The following is a 12497-nucleotide window of genomic DNA, read 5'->3' on the forward strand; positions in this document are numbered from 1 at the left end:
CAAACGACTCAACTAACATAACCTTAATATCAAAACAGAAATTCTACAAGGTTTAACTCATTCAACAACATCAAAATCTCAGCCCACAACTTCATTTATCAAAAATTCATTTTAGTCCCTCACCCACAAAACTTAACATACATTCAAATCACAATCTCACAAATTGAAACACCCTTTGGTATAATTCAACAACAACAACATCTCCCAACAACAACGACATCATTCAACCATGAATTTATCAACAATTACAACAACATCACTTTAAAACGAACAGTTAGATGTGTGTTTTTCTTTTTGAGTATCAAAGCTGGAAACTAGTGATGATTCCATAACTTGAGCTATAATATAATTAATTGTTATGTTCATGCTGAAATTCCTAAAATGCCCTCAAAAAGGTTTTAAAAATAGGGTTAGTTTGAAAATTTCCTACTAAATTCAAATACCGGCCGAAACAGCCGCTATCCGCTAGGCTCCACTCCACCACCATAGATGTTGAAGCGGCGCTATTTGAATCTGCACCGCTACGATCATTACCATAGCGGCTCATCGCCGCTAGGCCATGCTCGGCCGTTATTGACTAGTCTGGCTGCATATACATGTAGGTTTGTTGCCTTCAACTTCGGTTATCTTCCAGGAGGTGACAAAGAAAATCTAGAACTTTTAAATATTGAACAATTTCATATATACTCCCCCAAGAGATTAAAGAAAGATAACATTACTCAGTACAGAATAATATCCTTCAAATGTTTCTATACTCAAAGGATTCACATATTTGCATTAGGGTTTAACCAGGAAAGCTATGTTCCCTCACAAACTACGATTAATTAATTAATAATAAAACAAAAAAGAAATAGTAGAATTAATTAATTAATGTTAAGAATAAGAAAGAGAAATGCTTAGGTATTGAACATCAAAAAAAAAAAAAAAAAAGAAATGCTTAGGTATTGGTAACTGCCTCTAACTTCCCCTGAATTTTCTGAACCCACAAACTACCATGAAGCACGGATGAAATCAGTTTTATATCATAGCTGTACTCTCTCAACAACACTCTACTTTTACACTTCTTTTTCTCATTTCTCTCTCAAAATAAAGTCATACATAGTCTTTTTTTCCCCTTCAATCTCTCTCTCAAACCCTCAAACCTAGCAAAGATTCACACATATCTTCTCTAGAAGATTTCTTAATTCTAGCACACTGTCTCAGGTTTCTCTTTCTAGATTTTCTAACTACATTAATTAATCCAAACATTCTCGTACTTGTTTGTCTTTAATTAACCAACTAACCCTTTTTTATGTTTTTTTCTTGCAGATTTTGTTTTTTTGTTAACATGGGAGCACTTAGCACATACTTTAACTATAATTGTTACCCTTATCAACCTATTCAAACTGCTACCAACAACTCAGAAATCACCACTTTTCAACATCATGAACAAGAACAACTTGTGCAACAAAACCACTATTTCAATGAAGCTTCTCTTTTAGATGAAAGCTTCATTTTTCAAACTCCTAATTGTTTTTACTCAAATGAGACTTACCCTTGTCAAGATGATCAACTACTTGTTGACTCCACTTTTTCTTCTCAAAACGATGGCTTCGTTTCGATGAATGAAATTTTCCCAAATGAGGAAGATTTCATTTTCAACAACTACCAGCTTCATTGTCCAAAACGCCAAAAGCTGCTATATTATGAGGAGAAAAGAGAAGAGCCACAACAAGAGCTTTTGAACTCAACCAATTTTTTTGTGGATGAGTTTATGACTAACCCTAACCCTTTTGCTTCCTTTGAGGCAGAAACCTTTGCTGCTTCAAAAATTGTTGATGTTGTTCAATGTGAGAAGAAAATTGGTGAAAGGACTATCTCGTCGCAGAGTATCGCGGCGAGAGAAAGGAGAAGGAAGATAACTGAGAAGACACAAGAGCTTGGGAAGTTGGTTCCTGGTGGACCAAAGATGAACACAGCAGAGATGCTTCATGCTGCTGCTAATTATGTCAAGTTTCTTCAAGCTCAAGTTGGAATGCTTCAACTTATGGAAACATTTAGCAAGGTAACTGTTTTTGCTTTTTTATTGTTGCAATGTTCTTATATATATTAGAGCTCATAATTGAAGTTAATTACTTGTCTTCACTTGAGTTTCGATTTCAACTGTTTTGTGTCCTTCCTTAGGTCTTATGTTGATAAAAAAAAATGATTATATGTCATTTTTCGTAGTGTGATTATGTATGTATCTTTGTAAATATCTAAAATGGATATTAATGCCATTATTGTAGATTTAGTTAGTTTTCTCATTTATGTGTGTAAAATAATAACTATTGTCTCAATGTTGTCTTTTTTACATTTATTTTTTTCCTGCCTACTTTTACTCTGAAAATATTTAGGAATTGTTAAAAAAAAAAATTGAGAGAGAGAAAGAGAGAGAGAGAGAGAGAGAGAGAGAGAGAGAGAGAGAGAGAGAGAAGGGTTAGGGAAACGGTTAATAAGAAGAGGAAATGGTCAATAAACAAGAGAGTATTTAGGAACAACAATTGTATATGGAATGAGCTGGCTATGTAACTGTTCAACAAGGAATTATCCACTCTTTGTTTTTAAATATTCATTATTTTTACTTTCTTTATTATATTTAGTTTCCCAAACACTTGGAAGGATATTAAAAAATTTATAATCCCATGACATGATTCAGCACCTAGAAAATAAAATTAATAGTGTAACATTTTTGTAAAAGCTAAATTCCTAGTGTAACTTTATACAATAAAATTAATTAATGCTTAGAGTATTCATTCTCTTTTGTTTATATATATGATCATTGATTATTTCAGGAAGAAAAGGAACCTCCTCCAAGTGAAGATCTACACAAACTAGTTGTTTCTCCATTTGTTCAAGAGAAATTGTATTCAGAAGAAAAGTGCTTTGTTCCAAAAGAGTTTGTCACCAAATTGAGCAATCATAATGATGTTCAATCAAAACCTACCATCCTTAAGGGTCTGAAACAGCTTGTTGGAACTGAGATTGAGAAGAAACCAAAGCAAGAATAGTGTTATTTTCTCACAATTTTGTAGTGCGGCATAATTTATTTCATTTTTTTTTTCATTAATAAATATAGCTCTCTACTCATGAGACTAGCTTAGATTCAATTTTTTTGTACTTCGTTTTGCATTCAATTTCTTGTAGCTCATTTTGCTTTAAAGAGGAACCATTTGTTTATTTATTTATCTTTAGTTTCATGAATTATTTTAATATTTGTATGGTTAAGTCATGCTTGCCAATGGTGATGTACGTGAAACTCATGCTGCAGGTATCATAGTCTACTAATTTTATGATTTTATTTTCAGCTTTAAGTATCTCACCTTGTCTTGGGTGGCCCTAATCTCCTTAAATAGGATCATTCATTAATATCTCTAAACTTCTTAAGGTGGAGATAATTTTGTTATTTAATTAGAATAACAAGCTGAAACCAAAGTTTTTATTTCCTGGGTTTAAAGTTTGAAGTTTGAACCTTGATTGTTTTTAAGAGGAAGCTTTGAATAACATTCAATATATGTTTCAAGAGTGGTTATTATTTGCTTGGGATTTTGCTCAAAAAAATTCTGCGGTGAAAAAAGAAGAGAAATGTTATGCATAAAAATATGCGAACCCATATTGAGTTTGATTTATCAAATTAATTCTTACTCCATGCACTAGAAGTTTAAAAATATTATATGATTTGTCATGCGCATCGATCCACTAGACTACTTGATCAAAAGAAAAAGAAATATATAGCACTAGTACTGTTGAAAAAAAAAGAAAAAGAAATATATAGCACTAGTACTGTTGAAAAAAATAATGCTCAAAAAAACAACTTCATAAGAGTTTTCTAATATCCATAACTAAGATATAGTCCAAAATCATATCCCTAACAATACCATGTATGTTTTCTTGAATTATGTTTTCTTGAATTTTACCACTTCACTGAATTATTTTTTGAATATGGTCTTCGCTCAATTATTACTCATATACATTTTTTTAAAGGAATTTACTCATACACGCATGTATATGTTTCTATTCCCCGTGCCTTCTTTTATTTGTATGAGAAATTTAGAAATTATTAAAACAAAAATTAGAATATGATATAAGAGAAAGAAACAAGTTACCCAAAAATTGAGAAAGAATTTAAAGAAAATATATTATTTAAAAAACAAAAAAAAAAAGGTTTTTTACACTAACAATTTTCTTCTTTTATAGTGTGATGAATCACCAAGGAAACAGTTATTAATATGAATACTTGGTCCAATATACAAGACTTTAGGGAAAAGAATATTGTAAATGAAAATGAGCTGGTTTTTTTTCCTAGTAACTAGGAATGACTTCACAATTTCGTTTGTTTTCTTTTCCATTTCACAATCCATTGTATTAATTAAAAAAAGAATAAAAAAAAACAATGAAGATATAATTAAGATCTTTGACACGTTCTTGATATTATTTAATCACAATCCTAATTATTCTCATCCAATTCTCTTAGCATACCGTAAGTTCAGGATGGTTGATGCGTATGAACCGATCTACAAGAATGTGAAAAAGGAAATCAACACATAAAACACACAAGTTAAATGTGAAAATGGACCGAGTTATAAAAGATGTGAGGTGGAATTGAACTATTTTTTTAGGGTACGTGGAATGGAACCTGTAGCAGTTATTTATCGAGTACAAAGAAAGTCACAAGAGAAGCTTGTATAGCTAGTTTTAACTTCTTTAAAAAAAAAAATATTATTTTTAACTAAATATTTTATATTATTTGAAGAAAAAAAAAACGTTGTATTTTCAACAAATATTGTGAGAGATGTAGGCTCTAACATGTGTTGGAGCACCCAAAATTTGCTAGTGTAATGTAGCAGTTAGAATAGAAAAGGGTGATGAGTATAGAGTATAAAGTATATAACCTACAAATAAATAAATAAATAAAAATCAGCCATATAAGGGGATTGCATGTAAGTTACAAATGATATCAAGGACCAACATTTGTAGAATGAGATGTAACATATATTTTCCATGTCTCATTTTAAATGAAAATAAAGTACAATTATACTGCCAAATAAAGTCAAAAGTAAGGTAAGATTTCCCAAATAAGCTTCCCCACCTTCAAAAACTCTGCAATCCACACACCTCCTTAACAATCCTATCGTTATTTTTATAAGACACATGACAGGATTTACTATTAGTATTGCTGTTGGACATGAGAATATTCCAATTTAATCACAATTAATCCAACACGATAATATAAAGCAAAGATGCAGAGATAAATTAGGTGAGCTCAGAATGTTTGAAAAGTAGATATAGCCTTTTGCCATATACTTTTTTGTGGCTCTATTGCTTTTGTTCGGCGGTGTCAACAGGTGTTTCAGGATGTGCTCCCCATTCGGTCCATGATCCATCATAAACCGGAACATCGGTCTTTCCAAGACGATGAAGACCCTGTAACAAAAAAAAAAAAAAAAAAAAAAGTCAAAATCAAAATGTAAAAGAACGAAATTTCCCAATATACCAAAGTATTTACACAATAAGCACTTGTGTGACTGTTCAAGTGAATTTATGAAAACAAGTTATGACATGTTCATAAGTTGTTTTCAGCTTATTTCCATAACTTCTCCAAGAAAGCTTATGAAAATTGCTTATAGTTTATATGAAAACAATTTGACTTTATTTTATCTTGTGTAACCAAAATAGCTTATTCATATATGCTTATGCTATAAACTGCAAATTAAGTTGTTTATCCAAACAGGCCCAAGCACAGATTAGCGATTTACAATTTCCTATGGAAAAGATTAGGGAAGAGACGGAGATACCAGTGCAAGAATGCATGCAGTTACTCCAGTTCCACACGAAGTCACAACCGGGCTTTCCAAAGAGATACCTGCAAGTCAAAGGGAACATATGTGACGGTAGAATTCGGGAACTAAATGACTCAGCAATATTAAAATCCATAGAAAGATGTTCAAACCTTCTTGATCAAACCGCTTCTTAAGCTCGTCTGCTGGTAACAATGTTTGTGAACCATCTAACATCTACAGGTAAAAGACGTTTGGCATTGATAAAATAGTCTGGCACGCATAATGTAACAATATACTGAAGAGTTCTTAATAACAATAACGATATCGAACAGGTTAACACAACTCGATCAGAACTGAGATAAGAATGCATGATTTTTATCGATATAATAGACCTGACCATATGGTGTACCTGAGAAAAGGGAATGCATTTGCTGCCAGGTACATGACCACTCCTGATTCCTTTTCTGGGCTCTGGTGCAATTCCATCAAACCTGTCAAAGGATAAAATATTCAGAAATCCAAGAACCATACATCAAAAACGAAATTCAGTCCCAAATTGAAAAACACATTTTTCATTGCCATGATGGTCATCATCTCAGTCTACAAGTAAGGTTCTCGGTGATCCTTTCTTTCTCCTAACAGAAATCATGATACCTTATTCACTCTTCCTTATTCCTTGTTAGCTAACTCTCCCTAAAAAATATCATTTCCCTCTCTATCTTGCCAGGTCATCCTTCCCAGTATTCTTAAACCGTTTCCTATGATGCACTAACACGAACATCAGACATGAAAGCAACATGTAGACACCGATAATGACTTAAGAAAGTAGAAATGATTGTATGTGATTACAACTTACAAGTGTCACTGTCGTGTTGGTGTCCATTGTCCAACAACACCAACACGTGTTAGACACTCAGACACACCTTCAATCTAAAGTTTTGTTGTTCTAAAGACTGTTTCCTATAGTGGACTTGCCATATTTTAGGCCTGCCCTCCACATTAGGTGCCACTTGGACCAGTTCATCTACACGGTCCCTATCATCTAGTGTGTGCACAACCCTTCACAGTTTCACAGTTCATGCACGCACCTCATAGCTAACAGCATTCTGATCCTGTGTGCTGTCACAATTCACTGCTCTTTTTTTCCATTAACTTGACCATCATAGTTTTTTCTATTGATCACATAACTTATTTTAAGATTTGGTGTTGCACTGTTTTTCCGTATGCTCATCAACGACTTTTGTTGTCATTTGATTTCCTTGTTGATTACGCCTTAGATTGACAGTGATTACTTGTATAGATTATTGCTTTTGAGTATCAATCCTGAAAATGTCTTCCAATTTTGGATTTTTTATTTTTATTTTTGAGGACCACTATCAATGGTAAAGCGTTGCCATTAATGGCGGATGGCGGCCAGCCAAAAATCCACCATATAAACGTGGCATTACGGCTTATCATGACCATAATAGGTGTTGCAGCTTATGGCAGCAGGCACAAAAAGTGCAGAGTCATATAGCACCATGTCACCGCCATGGTGGCAATTTGACAGCACTTATTGTTGTATATATGTAGTACAAATTAGTAATCTGTATAACTATATTTTCAGTATACCAACCATCCTATTATAGCATTTCCGAATTGATAACTAAGTTACATGTGAATCATATATGATGTCAAAGCATAAAACTAAGGGAATGTAGATCACCTGGGCTTTCCTCGAGCATCTACGTGTTGGTGAGATTTTTCCTCTATATTTTTTGTTACCTATTAGGAAAAGGAAACAGAGAAAAAATAAGGTAACATTCAACTAACAATACATCTACATAACTGATTGATATTCTTGAACCACCAACATTGTCAATATAATTCAATCAATTGCTGCAGTGATTGAAACAGGATTAACAGCCGCATTATGAACACGGAACTTATTCTACCACAATACAGTTACTTCTTCAGCAATCACGAGACATACATATTCATAAATTACATTTGAAATAACACTAGAAATGCAACCAACCTGTTCCAGGTTCCAAACAAGATGTGGCTGAAATTTAGTCTCAAATGTGATTGGACCAACCTGAAAAACAAAAAAAGTACACGCAAGAAGCAACACGTTAACTTATAAAATAAAACTGCCAAGTGCAACTCCAAGTAAAGGAAAAAAAATATCATTAAAAAAAAGATGGATAGTTCCCAAACTCACTGCTTGTCCCTGATAAACTTTCTCTATTGCCTCACTTGCAGCACTGGCTTTAAGAATAGCATCACTTGAAGCACTAGATTCAACATCATAACCAGATGCCCGCCATCTTGGCAGGCCACCATCTAAAACCCAAACTCTGTCATGCCCAAACACTCGGAACATCCTGTTAATCAGTGAACAAAAACAAAGGTATTAATGACACTACAAAGAAAATTCAACAAGATTACAGTCCAATATTATATATTGTTTTTCTGTTTTTACACCACACCATGGCTTACCACCAAACACGAGCTGCACTAAATATTCCTTTGCCATCATAAACAACTAAGTCATCTTTGTTCTGTATGCCAAGAGCAGAAACAGCAGCAGCAAAAGCTTCCTCTGATGGCAACATGTGTGGCAACTGATCAATGAATAAGATTCAGCATTCACAATTTCACATATTAACCAAGAACAATCTATAAAATAATCAGATAACTATTAAGAATGCTCACAAAAAATAAACAATACTCTTAAATATTAAACTGCTATCCTTCTAAAGGAAGCAGGACTATTAGTCATCATTGTTTTATGCACTCCTTGAAATTGAAAAATATTCATGAGACTTCCCTATAGCAGCAAGGTGAACAGATAAAGTATTTGCTTAACTGGTTTTACTTCATCTGCTTGCTATTTTTATTCTAATCGTCTGAGCTAGGGTTTCATGAAAGAAACCGTAAACTGAGTTTTATCTAAATTATGTTACTGCAATTATTGCTGAGTATAATATAGCTAACATAATCATCTAGAGAAGTGTATGCTCCAACATTTATATATAGTATGATTGATTAGCAAATTACTAAGAAAATATGAAAACAAGAATCTGATATAAGAACTGCTTCAACAAAAAGGTATATATTAAAAAAAACATCAAAATAATAAAATGGAGAAAAGCTCACATTTGTAGTTCGATCTGCTATTCCATCTACATCAAAGAAAAGGGCCCCAGGAATGTGAGCAACCTGTCGCACATGATATTACACAAAAGGAACATTAATTAAAAATGAAGTACGTCTAAGAGAACGTATTGAGGCAATGCCATACATCATCCAATTGTTCAAAACTTTAATGTCAATACCTGATACTCCTGAATTGGATTCCTCTGCTCATCTGGCATGTACCAGGATGCATCCACCACCTGCGTAGAATAGACAACATAAGTATTAAAGATCTAGAATTAAATCATACTAAATTTATGCCAATTACAGCAAGATGACCGTATGACTGTTTTATAAGCATATAGACAAAAGCAAAGTTTACAAGCTATGTAGCACCAACACTTTAAGTTCAAGGCATAGTCACGTAATTCGCGGAACTCTTAGGAACCGGTTCGCGGTTCTTTTTCAAACCGGTTCGCAAAAATTTGTAAGGAATTCTCACTAATTGGGGTACCCAGCGAACCAACCTCATACATACTAGAATAAATGAGAAATAAATATTCAAACTAATTTCATTTGGCATGGGAAGTAAAAAGTCACTGTCACCATTACCAAAAAAAAGATACCAAAGAAAATGAAAAATAAATATAAATATTTGAACTAATTTCAATTAGAATGGGAAGTGATAAGTCACTGGCTCCTAACTGTACAGCAACATGCGTGGCTTTCAGTACGCTGAAGTATCAGGTGTATGCTCCTTCCTATCAATGTTTTACTATATGACCGATGTGGGACATTTTCAGCTACTATATTTCTATCTTTGACAAATATTTTATATTTTCACAAGTATTACGAACGGACGCATACCGAAGCTCTATACCCCCATATGTACCGAATTCTTCTCATGTCACGTACCAACGCGGATTGCGTATTATGTGACTATGGTTCAAGGTTTGTCAAAGTGTCCAAAATGTGTCAATGTCCGAGACGCGTCAGTGTCTGACACTCATACTGGTTACACTCAATCTCTTCCACTTTCTCAAATTATAATCAGTGTCTGTGTTAATGTCAGTATTGCATCCGTTGTCCATGTCGTGTCTATGTCGGTGCTTCATGGATTACAAGTTGGCGGCACTAAATGGCAGGAAGTGCTGGCTTTGCAAATTTTGCTAGATGTTACTAATGCACTCATATTCTTGAAATAATGAGATTCTCTAACATGATATATATTATATGGTGATTGAACAAGTGTCCAGATCTATAATTACCAAGTAAGTGATCAAAAGAACAGGGCTTCATGGTTGAATCATATATACATAGCACAACAATAGCACAGTTCTTCTGTCATTAAATAATAATAATAATAATAATAAAAGATCTCAAGCGGAATTTCATTTTCCCAAATCTGATCAAATTAGCAAACCTAACTATCTATGGGAGATTGTTGGTAAAACTCTCGGCTTCTACCTTTTCATTAATGTAAACAAAATTGCATTCAGAATTCAATAAGTAACTTTCAGACATATGTGCAATGTTCCACAACCAATAAAAAAAATAGCATAAATAACAAATTTTGTAATTTACAAATGCTAAGAATAAAAACTATGTAAGGGTACTATTTAGTTTAGGCACCAACAAAAGCATTAAGGCAAGTACCTTAATATCAGGCTCCTTCAGGTTATCATAAAGCCAATCCACAGAAACAACTGGTTCATTTGAAGGTGCAGACCGTGTTGAATATGTAGCTCTTCTGCTAACTATTGACGAAGCCATACAAGGAGACCAACCAGTCGAGTTGGTATTTGCGGCTGTAGAGGTTGGAACAGCTCGTATAGAGAAGAGCCGCTTCTGCATGTCAAAGAGAAATTATACAATATGATCGTGTCAAAAGAACAAACAAAAAAGCTTGAGATCAATAAGACAATAACTTTTTGGTTAAACAAAGGAACAAGAGTATAGACTGCAAAAGAAAAAGTTCTCTCGTTCACAATAACAAATTGAATGAAACACTTTTCACTTGCTTCTACCAAATTTTTACACACAAAAGTAGCATCATGTCCAGTACTTACACACTAAAAATAAATATACCAGTGTTGTCAATCGAGACTTTGTGGAAAACAACTGTAAAATTCTGCTATGTTGTAGCCAGTAGCCACTATTTGACAACACTTTGTACTAAATCGCATATCACAAAATAAAAGCAGTTTATTCAAATTCCGCTACACTATGGCCAACAGCACTAAAATATTCAATTGCAAACAACTGTATCTCAGAGGCTACCCACCACTTTTATCAAATAATCAACAATTCACTCATAAAACCAATACAAAGAAGTTCAATTCATTATATTAACAGTTCATAAGTGAGCCTGCAAACTCTGAAGCACAGACGCCTCTTAGATTAGGTGTGTCCCGGTGTCTGACACCAACACATGTGTTTACATTCAATAAATTCATTTTCTCAAATTATTACCGGTGTCAACATATTCGTGTCAGACGTCGTGTCTGGTGTACGTGTTTGTGCTTCGTAGCTTACAAAAGCAAATAATTGTCGTAATCCCACTGATGACAAACTAGAATCATTATTAGAACTAATCCCCACCAGATATTTCACTCAAGTCAGCTGTATTAACAATGCCCTTTCCTTGGAAACAAACATGCAAAACACCCAACAATCCATATAACCAATAACAAATGTATTACAAACTAGTTTTTATGCCACTCCTAGTACTACTAGTGTGTTAATAAACTTGGTTCAACACCAAAGACACAAAAATTGCCACAGAACTAACTAAGTCAAACCCCTGTAACACTGATACTTCTGATGGAAGACATCCGGTGTCCAACACTGACACATGTGATAACTTTAATTCAATTTTTTTAATTTGTTTGCAGAGTGTCTGTGTCAGTGAGTCAAACAAGCATATCATCATCACTCAACTAGTCAATCAAGAACCTAAAACACAAAATCTGGGCCACCTTATATTCCAATTCCAATACTTAAAAATCAAAACTTTACAACCAAAGAAAAAAACCCAAAATCTATAAACGCACAAAATTGAAGTACCCAGATGAAAATTGAGAGAGAAAAAGCGATTCTTACTTACATTGAAGAAAGAAGAGAGAATCGGTGGGTTGTGAGAGAAAAAGAAAGAAGTGTGAACCGAGCGAGGGCGTAAAAGAATCTTTGTGAAAAGGGACGAAGCCATTAAAAGGAGTGGCCTCGGATAACTCGAACAAGAGTCGCAGGTTGTTCCAAAATCGAAATTTTAATTAAAAATTAAAAATCAAAAAAGCATCAATTAAGTGAGAGTGTGTGATGTGATGTGATGTGAAGCAGCTGAATGAAGGTGTCACTGTTTTTGTTTTGTTTCGTTGATTAACGTTTTTAAGTGTAATATTTTGTAAAAGTTATAATTTTGTAAAAGTTATAATATTTTGATTTGAGTGAATAGACAAATTCATCCTCAAATTTGTAAGGACTACTCAATTTTGTCCCCCAAATTGTGATGGTCGGGGTTTGAACCCCGGTGCTTACATATATTATGCATTATTTTTGTAGCTAAGTTCACAAGGACTT

General features: G+C 33.7%; 2 protein-coding genes across 2 annotated transcripts; one reads left to right on the forward strand and one right to left on the reverse strand.

Annotated features, from left to right (window-relative positions):
* The first annotated feature begins 1315 nt into the window (after positions 1-1315).
* Positions 1316-3183, forward strand: LOC146948963 (transcription factor bHLH52-like). The gene is made up of 2 exons (XM_085741482.1): positions 1316-2044; positions 2814-3183. Exons 1-2 carry the CDS (start codon positions 1328-1330, stop codon positions 3027-3029), a joined length of 933 nt encoding a protein of 310 aa, XP_085597608.1. The 5' UTR covers positions 1316-1327; the 3' UTR covers positions 3030-3183.
* Positions 3184-4988: 1805 nt separating this feature from the next.
* Positions 4989-12192, reverse strand: LOC146948964 (thiosulfate/3-mercaptopyruvate sulfurtransferase 2-like). The gene is made up of 12 exons (XM_085745088.1): positions 12025-12192; positions 10575-10766; positions 9119-9178; positions 8940-9002; positions 8280-8404; positions 8002-8164; positions 7816-7875; positions 7504-7562; positions 6208-6289; positions 5969-6032; positions 5814-5881; positions 4989-5442 (listed from the first exon to the last, which is right to left on the reverse strand). The coding sequence occupies exons 1-12, from the start codon at positions 12124-12126 to the stop codon at positions 5335-5337; spliced, it is 1146 nt and encodes a 381-aa protein (XP_085601214.1). The 5' UTR covers positions 12127-12192; the 3' UTR covers positions 4989-5334.
* Positions 12193-12497: the final 305 nt, after the last annotated feature.

The sequence above is a fragment of the Medicago sativa genome, chromosome 2 (genome assembly GCF_051527215.1).
Source record: "Medicago sativa cultivar Bolivia chromosome 2, Bolivia_mono, whole genome shotgun sequence".
Taxonomy (NCBI): Eukaryota; Viridiplantae; Streptophyta; class Magnoliopsida; order Fabales; family Fabaceae; genus Medicago; species Medicago sativa.

Excerpts from the sequence above, each read along its gene's own strand:
- LOC146948963 (XM_085741482.1), top strand. The coding sequence starts at position 1,328 with ATGGGAGCACTTAGCACATACTTTAACTATAATTGTTACCCTTATCAA. Across the intron at positions 2,045-2,813 it reads TTATGGAAACATTTAGCAAG|GAAGAAAAGGAACCTCCTCC; the intron begins GTAACTGTTTTT and ends TGATTATTTCAG.
- LOC146948964 (XM_085745088.1), bottom strand. The coding sequence starts at position 12,126 with ATGGCTTCGTCCCTTTTCACAAAGATTCTTTTACGCCCTCGCTCGGTT. Across the intron at positions 10,767-12,024 it reads TTCTCTCTTCTTTCTTCAAT|AAGCGGCTCTTCTCTATACG; the intron begins GTAAGTAAGAAT and ends TTTGACATGCAG. Across the intron at positions 5,882-5,968 it reads GAAGCGGTTTGATCAAGAAG|GTATCTCTTTGGAAAGCCCG; the intron begins GTTTGAACATCT and ends TTTGACTTGCAG.